This window comes from Camelina sativa, chromosome 14 (assembly GCF_030686135.1).
Source record: "Camelina sativa cultivar CO46 ecotype springtype chromosome 14, ASM3068613v1".
Lineage (NCBI taxonomy): Eukaryota > Viridiplantae > Streptophyta > Magnoliopsida > Brassicales > Brassicaceae > Camelina > Camelina sativa.
The window spans coordinates 799,011-817,936 of record NC_141893.1 but is presented as its reverse complement, the minus strand read 5'-3'; the positions used below and the strand labels follow the sequence as shown (position 1 = coordinate 817,936).

Genomic DNA, 18,926 nt, shown 5'->3' with positions numbered 1-18,926 from the left:
AGATATTACCGTGGCTCCTATTATGTCCCATGAAGCTCGAAAGAACTCCACCGGAAACCCATCTGGGCCTGGGCTCTTGTTTAGGGGCATTGCGAACACCACTGCCTTTATTTATTCAGGAGAGACGACCTTCTGTAGGTCCTGAACCTAAGCCTCCGAGCATCGAAAAGGTAATATCCCTCTAAGCTCATCCACTGAGACTGGCGAGACTGGGAGCTCAGTGTTCCCCAGAATACCCTTGAAATAATTTGCTGCATAAGCTTTGATGGCAGAGATATCCGTGATCCTTGTTCCATCCTGATCACACAAGAAGTGAATGTGGTTTCTCGCTGCCCGTTGTGAAACTGACTTGTGAAAGAATGCGGTGTTCCTGTCCCCTAGATGTAGCCACAGTATTCTGGATTTTTAGCGATAGAACTTCTCCTCAGCAGAAATCAGCGTGTGCCAAAGAGTTCGAGCTTCATGCTCCTCCCTAGCAGCTTGAACATCCGAGTTTGATAACAACTGTCTTTGGAGATTTGCAACCTTATCCGCTTGATTCTTAACTCTCAGACTGATGTCACTGTAGTGTCGTTTGTTAAGGAGCCGAAGAACCATCTTTAACTTTCGCACAGCCCTAACAAGTTTGAACTGACAAGTTCCCTGAATTTGAAGTGGATCCCAAGCTTGAGATACTGAGTCTTTGAACTGCGGGTGCTCAATGACATGCTGAAAGAACTTAAAGGGCTTACGAATAGACCTTCGCAAAGCGGGTAGATGGAATAAGCAGGCAGCATGATCAGATTGTAGTGGCTCCAGGAACTCTGCATATGATTCCGGATAAGAGTCTGCCCACGCCTGATTGATGAAAGCATGGTCGATCTTCTTTGAGGTGGGGTTGTCTTCCTGATGGTTCCACCACGTGAAAGGAACCCCTTTGGCTTGCGCCTCAAAGAGCTCAGCTTCCTGAATGGCAAGATTGAAGTCCTCTATGCCTGATGAGTCCACGTCCTGAATAAGATGGTGAGAGTGCTGAGAGGTTTGCAGGATTTGATTGATGTCCCCCACCACTGCCCAAGGAACACGACTGACTGGAGTGTTTGCATTAAGCCAAGATAAATCATCCCAAAGAGGTAGACGCGCTTCTAGCAGATTAAAGCCATAGGCAAAAGATACTGTAATATTTAGACTAAACGACTGAATAAAGAAGCCGCAAGTAATAAGTTGTGAGGAGACATGATACACAACCATAGATACTGAGGGGTCCCAACATACCACGATCCTAGCTGTACTGTGGTGGTCGAAGTTACCAAAAAAATTCCACCCCTGAGGGACTGCTCTAGCAACCCTTCCCGCATTAGCCGATAAAATATGCGTTTCCAAAAATGCTCCAAAAAGTGGCCTATGGATTAAAATCCAATCCTTTGTAAAGTCCTGACGTCTGGTACTATTCAGACCTCTTATATTCCACACAAAAAACATCGATACTTATTAATGTGAAGTTGTTGTGACCTTGCGGCCACTCTTCCTACGACTAACCAGGATAAAGGGTGCTTCAGTTTCTGCTTCTGTCGGACGATCAGGTGACGGCTCAGCTGACCTGACAGAGACGGTCTTCTCCATATTCTCATTCACCTCATTCCTAGGGTCCGACTTATGCTCCTCACCAGCAGAGATAACCAGATCCTCCCTAATCTCTTTAGTCTTGTCCAGCGTCAGTACCTTGTCTCCCAAATCAGGAACTGGCGCAAGATCTGGGCCTGATTTCTGTTCTGGAACTACACCATCAGAGTCTCCTTGGACCATTTCCTCACTCTGTGACGCGACAATCGAAGAGGAAAGGCCACTCTCCTTAACCTTCCACACAAGATGAGGTGGTTTTACATTCGAGGAACTCTTAGACAAACGTCCAAGTGATCGTCCTTGCCTTGAGCGACGATGTAACCTAGGTCTACTCCGCGACCGCAACCTGTTCCTTCTCCGCATTAGCGAGACAATGGTAGCTGTCATCTTGGGACATCGAGTTGTGTCGTGACCGTACGCTCGACACTCAGTGCAACGAGGAGGAAGCCATGGATAAGAGACATCCACTTCCACCTCCCGACCATCAGAGAAACCCGAAATTACCTTTGATGGGAGATCCTTAGTGAGGTCAACTCTAACAAGCACCTTGGCCACTTCAAAATTTTCCTTGCGTTCTGTTTCAGGTGCTAACGCTACAGGCTTACCAACTGCAGTGGCTAGCCTACTGAGACTTTGCCTGTTAAACAACAGATACGGGACTCCGCGGAATTCAACAGCAATAGTCGCTGACGTAATAGGGGGAGATTGAGGTGTAAATTCTGGCGACCAAGGAGAAACAAACATTGGGTGCCCCGCGATATTCCAGACATTGCGGCCCAACAAGATTGCTCTAGTCCGAGGATTTGTAACTCGCAACAGGAAGGCTCCATTCCCTATATTGTGCACGAATATGCGAGGACCAGTCCAATATCTGGAGGGTTACCATGAAATTGAGCAAAGACAAAGTCTTTGAATTCTTCTCTGGCAGCTTCTAGATTGTCGTCTGGAATTAGAACAAATGGAACACCAGTGATGTGCACTGTAGGAGATCCCAACTCCTCAAGCTGGGAAGAGTCACCAAACAAATTAGTCCAACGCTTTCCTGGAGTGGAGGAAGTTGGAACAGAGGATACCGCCTGACTAGGAAGCACATGAGGAGAACCAGCGATACCCGGTGATACGTTGCCGGAAGCAGGAGCCTCAACAGCAGCAAGGGAAGGACCAGCTGATACAGGAGGATTGCTCAGATCCAGAGCCGAGGACGAAGCGCCAAGGAGGATGGGATCTGAAGACGAAGGATCCGCAGGGATAGGAGATGGAGAAGAGATCTCTGAAGATTCCAGAGCTTCACCAGCAGCGGTCACGACAGAAGAAATCTCCACGGGGGAGGGGGGAGGGCGAGATTTGGATTTTGGGTGGGAAGGAATCGTCGAGACCATGCGAGCAAACTGAGAAGTACCTGAGAGAGTTGTCCCAGATCGCGAAGAGCCCTTTTTCTTCTTCTTCGTATTTCTTGCCATCGTATTATTCTCATCTACCGGCGTGAGGCCGGTAAACGGCGGCGATTAGGGTTACGAAGCCAATCGCCTTTTTGTCGCTAAGAGGAGACTTTTCCTTTTTGTCTTTGTTTTAATTACGTCTTCGTCGGCTTGTGGGATATTATTACTTCTTGATTATAATGCAGGAAAAGGGTGTGTGTTTACTTACGACGCTGTTGGATCATATGTATGAGGGAGTTGGATACGGTGCTCAAGGTTCTGGCTCCACACTCATCATGCATTTCTTGGACAACCAGCTCAAGTCTCTCTTCTTCTGCTACCTAAACAGGTTTGTCTTCATTTCGTGCTTTGGCTTTACGCACGAGATCCGCTGCGTGAACATGTGATGATATTCGTTGCTGTATATTCAATATTCCCTGATGCTCTCTTTGTTTGAGGTTGGTGTGCCGGTTTATACAGCAAGGACTGATGTAAAAAACCTGCAGATTTGTAGCTAATAAGTAAGTTTGTGTTCTTTTCTTCTTTGATTAATTCTGTCACAGAAAGTTTTCTTCTTTGTTTTAACGTTTCCTATGTTTAAAATTTTATGAAATATAATAATTTTATAAACATATATCTCAAATGCAATACTTTCATATTCTAGTTTAAAGTTTTTTTATTTAAAAAAAAAATTCAAATTAAGAGACTCAAAATTAAAATCCACCATTAGAGGGGAAACTTTTTATTAAAATTCTCAAAGTTCTTATTCTATTAAAATTACATAGTATATTAATTAACAATTTTAAAAAGCCCTAAAATATATCTTCCCATTGGGGTTGCCCTTAGTATTATAGTATTTATTTTTAAAACGGTCCTATGTATTCATACGTACCTGTATTAATTGCCAACGATCTAACGTAAATAGAATTTCACCTGTTTATTAAAATGACTGATGCAAATGAGTCGACGTAAATTAATGAAATTGTAACCGTTGAGCTTTGATGAGCTCATCACTGTCCGCCTTTTTAATTAATTAGTTCTACATAATTTATTTAACTATGACCAGTATAACTTAATTGTGATTTCATATCGAAACTTAAGTTAATTAAAGTACTAGGAGTAGTATAATAATATGTTGTCAGATATATGGCGACGTTGAAATTAATCGTCATGGAACAGAGTTTCAATGGCAGAACGGTCCGAAAACGATAGATTCTTCTGGCGTAGATTTGTAAATCATAAATATGTGGTCGTTGCGTTTCCTTAATTCCAGGTTTCTATCAAATCTTCACAGTTAACACAAACCTAAATTTGTAGGCATATAACTTATTATGGGCTACCGGCCCAACTATTATATTGGACATGAATCCAATCAATGGACTTTCCCAAACTTTTGTGACCAAAGTTCATCTCATTTGTTCTTTAGGATATTAAAAATAAATCATGAATCTTGTCGAATCCGGTGGAAGAGTGATTGTTCGATGATTCCCACGCTTGCAGGAAATACGTAAAGCACATTTTTTAGGGTATAAATAAAACTTTTTTGTTCTGGGCTTATGGCCCTTTAAATGTCGGCGCGGCGACGGCTCTGTTATATAAAGCCCATATCCAAGAAGCCGAATCAAGCGTACGGACAATTACAACTTGTGCAAATATTACAGAAAACTCCTCAATTTAGTTTATGTGTCACGTTATCCACCCGAATTTATTCTTAATTTGGACACAATGCCCACAACTCGCTATTACTGTTTTGATCATTAGTCATTACCACGTAAAATTGACTGGACGATTTATTGATATTTTTTTCTTCTACGTTTTACCATATTTTGATGAAAACTTAAATGTTCCCACTGGATTCGGTATGGGTGAAATGAATGATTACAAAACTTTTACGATTTCGAGATTATGTTAACAATGAGCAAGCAAGATTTTACAAGATCCTTCTTTGTTACACTTACAAAGCCAAGCGAACAACGTGCGAAAAATGTAAATTAACAATGTATGTTTTAATTAGAAAATGACTAAAAACTAATTAACCGGTTTAGCTAGCTCAGCTGAGAGAGAAAAAGTGGAAAGTGAGGACTGAGGAGAGATAAAAACCAAATCTTTTCTCTATATAAAAAGGCTAACGTCCTCTGGTCACATAGCAGCAAGCTTCTTCTTCTGCACACTGTGTATTGATTGGCTAACCAGAGGTCCAGAGCTCTCTCTCTCTCTCTCTCTATCTAGGGTAATGGCTCTCCATCTCTCTGCTTCGTCACTCATCTTCCTTGTCTCTTTCTTCTTGCTTCTCTCCAATGGTTTCTCATCCTCTTCCTCTCGCCGTAGCATCCACCATCGTCGCCACCTCCACAACCACAATTACAAAGACGCTCTCGCAAAGTCTATTCTCTTCTTCGAAGGTCAAAGATCTGGAAAGCTTCCTCCAAAACAGAGGATGACTTGGAGGAGTAACTCTGGTCTCTCTGACGGCTCTGCTCTCAACGTAAATGAACCTTCTTTCTCTTGCTTTTCTGGTGCTTTAATGTACAATGTGAAATGGATTTGCTACATAGTTTTCCATGATTGGTAGCAAAATAGGTTGAAACTCCCCAGAAATATCAAAAGATTCAACCTTTTATGGGGGTTTGATGTTTAGAACTGTATAAAAAAAAATCTCTGTAGCTCTGCTTTCGATGTATAGGTTAAATATCCTCACAAAACAATCAAAAGATTCCACCTTTTTTATGGGTTTGATGCATATTTGAAACCCTAATTTTTGGTATTGCGGTTTTTAGTTCAAAGCGTCTGTCTCTGTCAAAATCATCAAAGTAACAATCTTTATTAGTATATATAACAGAGGTAATGCATATGTCGTCAGACCTGAGTTTTTGTTGGGTTTTGTATGTTTAGTACTCTTCATCTTTATGTGTTTGATTAACAATTTAACATATACAGAAAAGAACACTAATAATTGCTAAATTGTAGGTGGATTTGGTGGGAGGATACTACGATGCAGGGGACAATATGAAGTTTGGTTTTCCAATGGCATTCACAACCACAATGCTCTCATGGAGTTTAATTGAGTTTGGTGGTCTCATGAAATCTGAGTTACCAAACGCTAAAGACGCAGTTCGTTGGGCCACTGACTTTCTCCTCAAAGCCACATCGCATCCTGATACTATTTATGTTCAGGTTCCGTTCTTAACTCAAAGAAAGAAAATCAAAACTTTGGGAAACAGAGTGGTTTAACGTAAGCGTTTTGATAGGTTGGTGATCCTAACATGGACCATGCTTGTTGGGAGAGGCCAGAAGACATGGATACACCAAGAAGTGTGTTTAAAGTCGACAAGAACAATCCTGGTTCTGATATAGCCGGTGAAACCGCTGCCGCTCTTGCCGCTGCGTCGATTGTTTTCCGGAAACGTGACCCTTCTTACTCCAATATCCTCCTCCATCGAGCCATTACGGTAAATAAACTAAAAAGCAAGCATATTTTAATTATGTCATTTCTTTTCAAGTTAGGTTTTGTTAATTAGGTGAAATAATTTTCTTCCAATCAATAATCATGTGGCCTTTGCCATGTCAATCTCGAGCATTAATTATAAATTTTGCTTCTGTGGGTTTTTAAGGTTTTTGCATTTGCGGACAAATACAGAGGACCCTACAGTGCAGGTCTGGCTCCAGAAGTTTGTCCATTCTACTGTTCTTACTCTGGATATCAGGTTTTAAATGTTGCTTTACATTAATTGGCTCTAAATTAAATTTAAAATCGTCACAAAAAAAAACTGAAATAACATTGATGATGTTATTTGGTGTCTTCAGGATGAATTGTTATGGGGAGCTGCTTGGTTACACAAAGCAACAAATAACCCAACATATCTCAATTACATCAAAGCTAATGGTCAAATCCTTGGAGCTGATGAGTTTGATAACATGTTTAGCTGGGATAATAAGCACGTTGGTGCTAGGATTCTTCTCTCCAAGGTGTGAAACCCTAATCAAAAGATTCATAATTGTAGTCCATTGGTTCTTTAAGCTATAGTTTTTTATGAAACACCTTTGTGTTATTTTTGTTTATCAAGGAGTTTCTGATTAAGAAAGTGAAGTCACTTGGAGAATACAAAGAGCATGCTGATAGTTTCATTTGCTCTGTTCTACCAGGAGCCTCCTCTTCCCAATACACCCCAGGTTCTTTTTTGTTTTTCAATTTTGATTTTGATTTTTTTTTTATAGATCTTACTGAAGTTTGAAGCAAATGAAATTACAAAGATGTATGTGTAATGTATAGGTGGGCTATTGTTCAAGTTGGGTGAGAGCAACATGCAATACGTGACGTCTACATCGTTCTTGCTCTTAACCTATGCCAAATACTTAACATCTGCTCGTACCGTTGCTTATTGCGGTGGTTCCGTCGTCACCCCTGCCCGCCTCCGCTCCATAGCCAAGAAACAGGTTCTATTTATAGTAAAATACTAAACTTCTTAACCATCCGAGTGACCGAGTCCAAATCGATCCAAATTTTTATACTGTTAATCGAGTATTGATTGATTCATGTGATTATGTGGCAGGTAGATTATTTACTCGGTGACAACCCGTTGAAGATGTCATACATGGTTGGTTATGGCCCGAAATATCCACGTCGGATTCACCACCGTGGCTCATCTCTCCCATCCGTTGCAGCCCACCCGAGCAAGATCCAATGCCACGACGGATTCTCCATGTTTATCTCCCAATCTCCTAACCCCAACGTTCTAGTCGGTGCAGTCGTTGGTGGTCCAGACCAAAACGACCAATTCCCTGATGAAAGGTCCGACTACGGACGGTCCGAGCCAGCCACTTACATTAACGCCCCGCTTGTTGGAGCTTTGGCTTATCTTGCTCGCTCCTAAGTCCAAACTCTTCTAATCAAGAATAAATCGTTAGTTTAACTGTTGGTTTAATTACAATGTTAATTAGTAGTCATGATTATTATAAACGATCCTCTACGACTGAACGATGTGTTAGATGATGATGTCTTTTCAATGTGATCAGATTTTTATTTTTCTTATTATAATCACGCTAGTTGTCAAATAAGCTCAAAGCAACACACAACAAATATATATGTGAAAAAAAAAAAAAAAATTCCTGTCAAATTTTTAGAAAATAATAAATAATGTCGAAGGATGATGAATTTTTATGGGAAACGAGCAAATTGACCAGAGAGAGAGAGATGGGTCAATTTAAGCTGTCATAGTCTCTGTTATGACAGATCTAATTTCGCGTTTACGTAATTTATTTTTTGATGAATAGATGAAACAATTGTGTTTCATAATCTACAGAATTGTTACTGATATTAGTTAATCGCATAATAAGTAACCTAAATCATGATTCCGAAAGAATGTAATTATTAATATCACTTTATTTATAGTAGTGTTTATAAGATAGATTACATACTAGTACTAATTTATTTGTGCAGTTCCGAACATTGCCAATCAACAACAGCCAAAACAATATATATATATATATAGATAATAGATACACATTTATTTAAAAAAAACAATATTTCACATATATATATATACAAATTTTCTTAGTACAAAACATAATTTAGAGGAAGAAACAATTTGTACCAAAATGATTACAATTTTAGATCATTCTCAACCACTTCCGTTTTTCTTATACATCTTATTATATAACTTACCATGAAACTGGATATCGTTACCACCTAAGATAGGAGGGTCAAACATCCGCAAAAGAAGATGGTATCACACAATCTACGAAGACGGTATCACCTCAAACCGTTAGTTTTCTTTTTAAAAAGATTCATATGTAAAAATAGCAATCAAACTAATCCTATAAAAACATCATGAATCCTCCACTGACCTAATCACTTTTAAATTTGTTTACACTTTTTTAAAAGAACATAAAAAAACCAAAAAAAAATAAAGATATTATCACCATGGCTAACGCAAGAAGGTTGGTCGTCAAGGCAAACAATACTACTGTAGGTTCATTGATTCTGATGGCCTTGGTGTTTGGTTCTTGCGTGGCTAATGGTGAATATCTCGGCGGCCGCCGTGGCCTTGCCGCTAATTCCGGTAACCCCACGGTCTATGATATTACTAAGTTTGGAGCTGTAGGAGATGGTGCCACCAATTCTTTCAAGGTAAAAATTTCTTAAATTTTGAAAAACTAGTTTTGAGTTTTTTTCCATCTATTTTTTTTAATCTGGTTATTAATAAAATACAATGTAACATTCTAACGATTCATCCATTAACATGCATGCAGGCGTTTTTGAACACATGGATCCAAGTGTGTAATAGTCCTGTACCAGCAACGCTACTAGTTCCTAAAGGGGATTTTTTGGCTGGTCCAGTTATTTTCGCCGGTCCATGTAAGAGCAAAGTGACCGTCGATGTTCAAGGAACGGTCATCGCTACAACGAGCGGATACGCGACTCCTGAATGGATCTTATTCGAGCGTGTCGACAACGTGCTCCTCACCGGAACTGGTACATTCCACGGTAAAGGTGAAGATGTATGGAAAGCAGATGGATGTGGCAAAAAGGTCCAATGCAATCTTCCTCCAACGGTAAGAATAAATTACTATAGATATATATCATTGACGTTATACATTGGTAATAATATATCATACGTTTGCATGTACACATGTAGTCTCTCAAATTCAGGAACATGAAAAATGTTGAAATCAGTGGCATAACCTCGGTGAATGCAAAAGCCTTCCACATGTTCTTAGTCAAAACTGAAAATGTTAAGGTCCACAACATTAAGCTTATCGCCCCTGCTGAAAGTCCCAACACGGATGGTATCCATTTGAGCAATGCAGACCACGTTTCCATCCTCGATAGTACAATAGCAACTGGAGATGATTGTGTCTCAGTGGGCCGTGGCTGCAACAACGTAACCGTGGAACGTGTGGTTTGCGGTCCAGGACACGGTTTAAGTATCGGTAGTCTTGGTAAGTACAAGCACGAAGAAGACGTGAGCGGAATCCACGTTAACAACTGCACAATGATAGAGACAGACAATGGACTTAGGATCAAGACCTGGGGTGGTTCAGATCCAAGCAAAGTTGTTGACGTTAAGTTTGAAAATATCATCATGCAAAGTGTTAAGAACCCAATCATCATTGATCAAAACTACGGTTCAAGAGGCGGCGTAAGTATATATATAATTGAAATAACCCAAGCTAAAATTTATGATATTCCCTTGAAATATTCATTCATCTTACAATAATCTGTGTGCGTGTCTTGTAGGATTCACGAGTAGAGATAACTGATGTGTTGTTCAAGAACATAAGAGGAACAACAATTACACATGATATTGTTCAGCTAATGTGTAGCAAATCAGTGCCATGCAAAGGAGTCAACGTTGTTGATGTGAACTTGGGCTACGTCGGCAAGCCAGGAGGAGAGAAAAAATCGTCTTCTGGCGGTTTAGTCGGAGCTTTTTGCGACAACGCCAATGTTATCTTCGGTGGAAAACTTAGCTTTCCTATGTGTCCCAAATAAGTTTTTTGATATAAAAAAAATTATTAATTAAAAAAAAAAAACTCAAAAAGTTTCCACAAACATTATTTGCTTTGTTTGTGAGTTACGTTAGTTCGGGAATTTATCAACAAAAATTAATCATCGGACCTTTGATAATGTTTTCCCTGATTTGTTTTTGTTTTTGAAGTTTCTTGGATTGTATAATAAACAGATCCTTCAGCTGGGTTGGTTGTTGCTAAAGCGTTTTAGTTGTTAGGAATTTGGTCTATGAGAATTAGTGTATACATCCATCGAACATAAATAAAATTGTTCTATTTAAAGGCATTCAACAGAATATATATAAAAAAAAAATTATCAACTAGTTGAATTACATTAAGCTCTCTTTCTTTCTATAAAATAGACTTTTTCTTTTTTTTTTTGCTTAAATTAGTTGTGAAAATTGAAAAGAAATAATTATTACTTGGAGGTTAACTTCAATAGTAACAAGCCATGCTATTGAGATATTGATTTCTCCATCTCACGAAGCTAATAATGTGACTAATCTTCGATGATTCACACACACCAATCATTTTTTTGGTGGATTGTAAAGGTACGAAGAATCTCTCCACCTCCATACATTCATATATAACCATCAAAGGATTGATTAGTAGTAATGAGAAAATAAAATATAGTAATATATAGAACCATCAAAAGATTAGTAATGAGAAAATAAAATATAGTTTTTACATTGAGAATACAAAATATCGAACACAAATCTTTGGCTAAAAACATCACAAGGTATAGTATTTAAGTATTTAACCATACCAACAACGACGGTCAAAATCGTAGCCAAGTAGATTATCTCATTTTTTTTTTGTTCATTTCATTTTCATACAAGTGGAAGACAGTTGACAAAAAAAAAAAAAAAAAAAAAAAACTTGGAAGACACTACAAAAAAAAAAAAAACTTATTGGGCTACAACTTAACAAGCCATTTGTTTTATAATGGGCTTTTCTAAAAACGCCTGATTTTGATTAAAGCCCAATGGATTGCGCGAGAAAAAGGAGAAACCCTAGAAAATTTGGAGGTATATAAATTGTTTTGGTCTTGGTCGACAAGCAGTTCTCCGCCACACCAGTCTCCAGAGAGAAGGGGAGAAGCAAAAATGGTTTCGCTTAAGCTCCAGAAGCGGCTCGCCGCATCAGTGATGAAGTGCGGGAAGGGCAAAGTTTGGCTCGATCCGAATGAAAGCTCCGACATCTCCATGGCCAATTCCCGTATGTTCTTCTCTTTTTTTTGGTCTTCTTGTTTCTGGCTTCGTTACTAGGATTTGTCTTTGCCCTTTGTTTATCTGCGATGTTAGGAGATGATTGACATACTTTGGCTTTTGATCTGTTATCTTCTGTCTTTGTTGAATCACTGTGTTCATTTCCGATCTGTAAATTTAAGGCTAGGTATAGGTTTTATAGAGTTGCATTTGGTTGTGTTAATATGGCTTTTGAATCATCTAGTTCTTTCTAACGTGACTCAAAGCAGAGACGTCTAGTCTCTAATTGATAGCTGATCTGTCTTCTTATAGACTATGGTTTTGTATGATGTTCCATTTGAAAGATTGTTACAAATATGTAGATCAACAGAGTGGATTCTAAGAGGCTGTTGCTTGTTTTTTAAATATTTTGTAGGCCAAAACATCAGGAAGCTTGTGAAGGATGGTTTCATCATCAGGAAACCAACCAAGATCCACTCTCGCTCCAGAGCTCGCCGTATGAAGATTGCCAAGATGAAGGGTCGTCACTCTGGATATGGTATGTTCTTCAAAACTGAGTCTTCTTCTGTTTGTCTGCGAGCTTATGATTATACTTTACATTGTTTGATTGTGACTTTTGTCTCTGGTTGTGGATGATTGAATAGGTAAGAGAAAGGGTACCCGTGAAGCTAGGTTGCCAACAAAGGTACTGTGGATGCGTAGGATGCGTGTTCTCAGGCGTCTGTTGAAGAAGTACAGAGAGTCCAAGAAGATTGACAAGCACATGTACCATGACATGTACATGCGTGTTAAGGGTAATGTCTTCAAGAACAAGCGTGTCTTGATGGAGAGTATCCACAAGTCGAAGGCTGAGAAGGCCAGGGAGAAGACTTTGTCTGATCAGTTTGAGGCTAAGAGGGCGAAGAACAAGGCCAGCCGAGAAAGGAAGCATGCTAGGAGAGAGGAGCGTTTAGCTAAGGTCAGAACTTTAAATAACTTGCCACTTCAAAAGATGTTCTTGATTATGGTTACGGATTCTTAAATTTGTGTTTTGTATTTTGTTTGCTATAGGGTCCTGGAGGAGATGTTGCTCCTGTAGCTGCTGCACCAGCACCTGCTGCTACACCTGCTCAAACTGCAGAGTAAGTCTAATCTCTAGGGAAATGTAAATTGAGGTTTGACAGTCGATTATATCTTATCTAATACATGTGTGGGTTTTGCTTGTGTAGGGTACCAAAGAAAAAGTCAAAGAAGTGAAGAGGATATATAGTGTGAAGCTATATCGATCATCAGCAGTTCACGGACTAGACTTGAAGAAGTTTTTGAATGTTTTTTCGAAATGGGTTTGTGGAATAACTTTTATTTTCGCAAGGAACATAACTTATGTCGGTTTTTGTTATGCTTTCAGATTTTTAGTTTACAGTATTTTATGAGACCTACTTTGCAAAAACTTGCTTTTTTGGATTCTTATCTTTAGCTCATTTTACAAGTAACAAATACATCCGTAACACCATTTGTCTAATTGATGATATCAACATAACATTTTTATCTAAACGACGAGTGGAACGTTTTAAACCATATTTATAACCTTTTTGAGTTTCTGTAAGCATGTTGGCAACAACGATTTGGTTTTTGCCTTTTTGGTGCCAACGATTTGGACCATATCTTTGGGGACTATCAAACTCATATATTTGGAGAATTTTGCAACCATGTTTCAAGTGTTTTGGGACGAACAGAGACAACTAGTGGGGTTTTACTATTGGTACACGGACAAAATTCTGAAGTTATGAAGCAGGGGTAAGTTAATCAACTTTGTAGAAGATAGGGTTTCGTAACAGTGAGACGAAACTGCATAAACTTGTACGTCGTATGTACAATTTTTTATAAATAAAGAAAATGGTTTCAAAAAGTTGAAGCGCCCACCGTGGGGCTCGAACCCACGACCACAAGGTTAAGAGCCTTGCGCTCTACCAACTGAGCTAGACGGGCTTTGTTAACGATAGCACACTCTCGCTGTATTCATACTTCAAAGCACATCCCAAACCTAACTAAAAGCAGGCTTTAACTTTTGCAAGTAGTGTGCTGTGGGATAAAGATTCTTGTGAATAGACAAACTAAAAGCTCATCAGCTTATATTATAAACTATAAGCTTGTGTAATGTCTGAAATAAGATGCATACATAAATAGGGCTCAATACAATTACAACAATGCCAACCACCTGCCTTTTAGCCATTGGAGACTTCACATCTTTATTCTTCTATTCAACTCAGAAGAAGTCACATCCATCATCAAACATGGCTGATGATAATAGTCCCTGTACAAACTGACACTTCTTTGCCTTCTCCAATTGTTCACTATCCAATAAAGGAGACGACGATTTCCCCTCTTTTGCTGCTGACGAATCCTTAATCAAATTCTTGTCTTCTACACTCGAACCAGGCTGCACAAGCTTGGTCTGATTTGGCAGTGGAGTGTTGTTGATGAATGATAAAAACTTATCGGAAACAACGGATTTAGAGGTATGATGCTGATTCATAAATGGCGGAAACTCATCATGAGGAGATTGAAAATATTTATCCGAGGAATATGGATCTTCCCTGTACGACATTTCCTTCTGTTCACTGTAAAGTTCTCGGTCAAGGACATTCAAATAAATCACATTCATCACAGAGACAGAAAATAAAAAGGTTTTGAAAAGAGATAAAAAAGGATATCTTCAAGACATCTCTATGATGTGTTGTTATATGATTCACCATATGCATCTTCACCCTTTTGCTACAAACCGGACATGTCTAGAAAAAAAAACACAAAACCACAACGAATTGTAAGATTTAACCAAATGACAATTCACAGAACTGGGAAAAAATGTTCCATCACACAATGAAACTATTCGGTTCTCACATTCGTGAAACCAATCCAATACTTAAAAAGGAGAGCTATTTCAACTTAGAAGGGGACATATTTCTCAACTGAAGCTACTGCAATCGAAATCTCGAAAGCATCAATTAAAACAGTCCTACTTAACTCAAGTCCAAGTCCAAGTTCATGTTTCACTTTAAAACAATTGGCAATATCAATCAGAATCATCTAAACAAGTCCTAATGAAATCGAGTATTGAAGGGCCATCTTTGAGAAACCAATGAATCAATAACTAAACTGTTTAAAATTACTTCAAGTGAAGCTTCAGGGTAAAATGGAAAGAGCAGGAGGTGAATTCACATACCCCATTGTTATCTTCCTGATAATGTTCGTCGTCGATGTGGCGACACAACTCAACCAAATCATAATCATCTGAGCAAAACGGGCACGGGTAATCCACTGCTATATCTCCATCTTCATCAAACTCTTCCAAATCTAGATAAGGACCTGCGAATTTTTCACAACTCAGAATCAATCAAGAGAGAAAAGTCTTCTCATCTAAAACCAAACGTAAAGCTAAGATTTTTTTTTTTTTTAATTTCAAAGAGACCATACAGATGGATAACCCAATTCAATCAAAGAGCAATAGAAAAACCCAATTCAAACCCATCTTAAATCATAAACCCTAAAACGATGAAAGTTTGAAAATTGAAGGGATTTGGATAATAAAAAAAACCTGATTGATACTTAGCAGCAGTTTCTGATCGATAGCTTCTGGAAGAACCAGATGAGCTAACGCACCACATATCGTCTTCCATATCTGATGGTTCTGTCTGAATCTCACACAAATTGGAGTTTTATAATAAACAAGCCTTCAATTGATTATAGATTAAAAATTGCGAGACCTCCTCCTCGTCGCCGTCGTCGCGTCAGCTAAATAAATACCCCAATTTTGAGATAGAAGAACATGTCAAGAAACTACTTACTCCCCCAAAGGCGAGACCTTTATTTTATTTTTTTTCTATTAATCTACTAGTCCGAGCGATACTTAATGGACAAGAATACTTCGGCTGTGCTAAGCTTTACATTACTAATATACCCTCCCATTGCACGCGGCCTCTTTCTCAACTACCCCAGGGCGGTTTCTGTCTTTTTCCGTGTAAGGATGTTATTATTGCATTGCTCCCCAAGTAAATAGCAGTATAAAGGCCTGATTTGAACTGAACCTGGGCTTATTAAAAAGGCCTAATTTGAAAAGCCCATATGAAATCAGAGAAACTTTTGAGATTCTCTGTATATCAGAAAAAGAAAGAAATATCCCAAATATTTTTTCAGACAAATCCGCGTTGAGATACAACAAATTTGAGCGAGTTTTTTCACTTTCTTTTTTGGGGTCAGTTACCTTTGTCGCTGCGACGTGAGACGAACCGTGGAACAGAATCGAGCCGCGCCATTGTAGTCCCAAGAAGAACTCTCTTCTTAAGATGGGAAGCCCTAACGACGGCGCCGCCACCGAGACGGATCTTACAACCGATTTCATCGGAGACACACGAAGGGACTCTGGTTCGGATACAGAGTCAAACAACGATTGCGACGGAGACGACTTGCCTCTTCTTATTCTTCCTCCTCCTCCTGGTCAATTCAAAGAAGGAGAGCGAGTCTTAGCCAACCACAGTGATTGCTTCTATGAAGCCAAGGTAGTGACAATTTTTTTTTTTTTTAATTATAGAATGTTGTGTTGTCTGCTTGTGCTTTACTTTTGATCTTTTTTGGTTTTTGTTTTTTTTTCGGGTTCTTAAAATTGAATATAGAGACGAGGAATGGAAGTATTTTGTACATTACATTGTAAGTTGCAGAATCGATAAAGTTTGGATATTTATTAATTTGTCAATAAAAACGAATTTTTTTGTGTCTCTCGTTTTGAAGATGGATTTATTTTGGCAGGGTTGGAACAAAAGGTTAGTAGAGAGAGGTTTTATCTCTCCTCCAATATAGTTACGGCCTTCTTATTACATTTGTGTCGATCCGTCTGATTACATGCCGGTGTTGGTAAACTATTTGTATATTAGGGAATTCAGATTACTTATTATTGAATTCGAGTGTTTACCAAGTTCTTGAATGTTCTTTGATGATTTTGAAGGTCTGATTACTTTGTATCATCTTCTTATACAATGGTAGTTGGGACGAATGGATAAGTCTGGACTTTCTGTTGAAGCATACAGATGAGAATATTGAGAAACAGAAGGAACAGGGTATGAAGCAAGGAATCAAGACTGCTACGGCTTGGAAAGTCACAAAGATGAAACCTAGAAGCCCTAATGGTCAGTCTCACCTTCTTCTTTCTTTATTTATCTTTGCGTATTTCTTTTCTCGGTGAACTTCTTTCTTGCCTATTATTCAGAGTTTTTATCAGGGAAGGGACTCTCTTTTGGTCTTGCTTGTTTTATTCATTGTCAACCAAATAGGAGATGTAGAGATTAGACTAGATATATACATCATTTGGTGTTATTTTGTTAATTATGATGTATAATGAGGCCAGGTTTTGTGACTGCATTTGAATATTATATGTCAGCTATATTCTCTGTCCAACATTTTTTCGTAACTTTTGCAGTTGCTAGAGGAAGAAAGCGGAAGCAAGATTCGGTTGACACGGTAATATCTCCATTTGCTTAATCTTCCATCTTCCAAATATCCAGGTTTTTCTTTTAACCGGAGATTCTTACTTAAATCTTGCTTTTTGCTGAATACAGGAGAAGAATGTGGTTCCTTCTGACAACCTTTTAAGTTTCCATATCCCACCAGCATTAAGGAGACAACTAATTGACGACTATGAATTTGTTACTCAGATGCACAAGGTACTCATAATTAATGTGCTAATATGTAAGTGAAGAACACCCTACACTATCTGTCTATCTGCCTGTTTTTCTTCACTTCATTTCACAGAAGGTCCCTTCTGTGTGTTTTAAAACGCAATCGACCATAGTCTTTTGATTATTGAACCCGCATGAATATGTTTGTTGTGGTTTTCATATGCTGTTCTTAAGGTCCATATAATAAGGAATTGATTGTAGTCATTTTTGGGAATTGTCTGATCAGCTTGTGCAACTTCCACGTTCTCCGAATGTTGATGACATCTTGAAGAAGTACGTTGACACCCAAATTAAGAAACATGGCAGGTAAGTAAGCTCTCTGTGGGCTCTATAGTTTCTTATGTTGTCAGTTTGCAAAAGTTTTAACTTGTTGATCTCCTTTGTTGCTGTTCTCATATACTTAAGAGAGTATAAATCACCTGTAGATGCTCCATTTGATAGTGGCCGAATAAGAGTATTACAAGGTTCTGATATATATAGTACTTTCTTTGGTGAATATTTATAGGGTAACTGATTCGGTAGAGGAAATTCTGAAAGGTCTGCGTTGCTACTTTGACAAAGCTTTACCGGTGATGTTGCTTTACAACAATGAACGGAAGCAATACGAGGAAACCGTAACAGCGGATGTTTCTCCCTCAAACGTGTACGGAGCAGAGCATTTGTTACGACTCTTCGGTAAGGCCAGGCCATTTCTTTGTATATCTATAAACAACAATTTATATGCTGAATGATCATCTGCTATATCAGCATTTTATCGTGTGTGGGTTTTTATCTCTTATATCAAACCTGTGGAAATATATACACCAAGGCAAATTATGTCTCTTCTTTTGCCTTGGTATCAAAACCATAATGAATTTGAGGTTTTGCAGTAAAATTGCCGGAGTTGCTAATCCATGTGAATATGGCAGAAGAGACATTGAAGGAGTTGCAGGACAACCTTGCTGATATTCTCAGGTCTATTCTTTGTCTCCTACTCAACGGTTATTAATTGACGCTTTTACAAGTGTGTAAAGACAAAGAATTTAAAAAACTTAAAAATGATTTACTACGCAGGTTCTTGAGGAAGAAGCAGAGCTTGTTTTTTGTATCCGCATACAAAGCAGTGGAAGAAATGGAGAAGAAGGAAGATTAAAAGATGAGGTGCGTTATGACGGACGTGTCATTGTTGTTGTAAGTACTCTATGTACAGCGAATTTTCTTGTTTCTAGTATATTTTATGTAGTGAGAGCTAAAATCGAACTAGTATTATTATTATTAGGTTCGGTTTGGATTATGAAAAAGTAATTAACGTCGTTATCGTCGTGTCTGTGTCGGCTTTCTAAATCCACGATACCATTGTATTATGAAGATTTGGCTATAAAAAAAAAACCATTAGTCTGTCAATGATTTTTTTTTTTCTGTTACTTTATTTAAGAATTATAATCATAGGTAATTTTGATTTTAAATTTTGTTACAGAGTTGTATCACAAGAGCCAGGAATG

The 18,926-nt window shown here is 38.5% G+C and overlaps 5 protein-coding genes and 1 non-coding gene across 13 annotated transcripts; 4 read left to right on the top strand and 2 right to left on the bottom strand.

The window, feature by feature from the left end:
- Positions 1 to 5,067: 5,067 nt before the first annotated feature.
- On the top strand, positions 5,068 to 8,052 carry LOC104743122 (endoglucanase 1). 2 transcript variants are annotated; one of them, XM_087485281.1, is made up of 9 exons: positions 5,114 to 5,250; positions 5,349 to 5,505; positions 5,988 to 6,194; positions 6,269 to 6,469; positions 6,632 to 6,724; positions 6,825 to 6,986; positions 7,085 to 7,190; positions 7,291 to 7,454; positions 7,571 to 8,052. In XM_087485281.1, the coding sequence occupies exons 2-9, from the start codon at positions 5,458 to 5,460 to the stop codon at positions 7,889 to 7,891; spliced, it is 1,302 nt and encodes a 433-aa protein (XP_087341407.1). In that variant the 5' UTR covers positions 5,114 to 5,250; positions 5,349 to 5,457; the 3' UTR covers positions 7,892 to 8,052. The 2 variants fall into 2 exon arrangements, with proteins under 2 accessions (XP_087341406.1, XP_087341407.1); XM_087485280.1 differs by having other exon boundaries at positions 5,068 to 5,505.
- A 734-nt stretch (positions 8,053 to 8,786) lies between these two features.
- LOC104738760 (exopolygalacturonase) lies at positions 8,787 to 10,731 on the top strand. The gene is made up of 4 exons (XM_010458964.3): positions 8,787 to 9,147; positions 9,270 to 9,572; positions 9,656 to 10,159; positions 10,258 to 10,731. Exons 1-4 carry the CDS (start codon positions 8,941 to 8,943, stop codon positions 10,510 to 10,512), a joined length of 1,269 nt encoding a protein of 422 aa, XP_010457266.2. The 5' UTR covers positions 8,787 to 8,940; the 3' UTR covers positions 10,513 to 10,731.
- Positions 10,732 to 11,368: 637 nt separating this feature from the next.
- LOC104738759 (large ribosomal subunit protein eL19x) lies at positions 11,369 to 13,166 on the top strand. The gene is made up of 5 exons (XM_010458963.3): positions 11,369 to 11,747; positions 12,153 to 12,275; positions 12,382 to 12,695; positions 12,788 to 12,858; positions 12,946 to 13,166. Exons 1-5 carry the CDS (start codon positions 11,636 to 11,638, stop codon positions 12,971 to 12,973), a joined length of 648 nt encoding a protein of 215 aa, XP_010457265.1. The 5' UTR covers positions 11,369 to 11,635; the 3' UTR covers positions 12,974 to 13,166.
- A 466-nt stretch (positions 13,167 to 13,632) lies between these two features.
- TRNAK-CUU (transfer RNA lysine (anticodon CUU)) lies at positions 13,633 to 13,705 on the bottom strand. The gene has a single exon. It is a non-coding gene; the product is annotated as a tRNA-Lys (tRNA).
- Positions 13,706 to 13,822: 117 nt separating this feature from the next.
- Positions 13,823 to 15,638, bottom strand: LOC104738758 (protein DEHYDRATION-INDUCED 19 homolog 2-like). Its single transcript, XM_010458962.3, has 4 exons — positions 15,312 to 15,638; positions 14,940 to 15,082; positions 14,431 to 14,508; positions 13,823 to 14,339 (listed from the first exon to the last, which is right to left on the bottom strand). Exons 1-4 carry the CDS (start codon positions 15,391 to 15,393, stop codon positions 13,983 to 13,985), a joined length of 660 nt encoding a protein of 219 aa, XP_010457264.2. The 5' UTR covers positions 15,394 to 15,638; the 3' UTR covers positions 13,823 to 13,982.
- Positions 15,639 to 15,891: 253 nt separating this feature from the next.
- On the top strand, positions 15,892 to 18,828 carry LOC104738757 (protein MRG2-like). 7 transcript variants are annotated; one of them, XM_087485275.1, is made up of 10 exons: positions 15,909 to 16,272; positions 16,387 to 16,420; positions 16,520 to 16,533; positions 16,754 to 16,896; positions 17,187 to 17,227; positions 17,326 to 17,430; positions 17,672 to 17,751; positions 17,951 to 18,120; positions 18,315 to 18,399; positions 18,499 to 18,828. In XM_087485275.1, exons 1-10 carry the CDS (start codon positions 16,262 to 16,264, stop codon positions 18,575 to 18,577), a joined length of 762 nt encoding a protein of 253 aa, XP_087341401.1. In that variant the 5' UTR covers positions 15,909 to 16,261; the 3' UTR covers positions 18,578 to 18,828. The 7 variants fall into 7 exon arrangements, with proteins under 7 accessions (XP_087341402.1, XP_087341403.1, XP_087341401.1 ...); XM_010458961.3 differs by having other exon boundaries at positions 15,923 to 16,271; positions 16,366 to 16,420; XM_087485277.1 differs by lacking the exon at positions 16,520 to 16,533 and having other exon boundaries at positions 15,899 to 16,272; positions 16,387 to 16,441.
- The last annotated feature ends 98 nt before the right edge of the window (positions 18,829 to 18,926 follow it).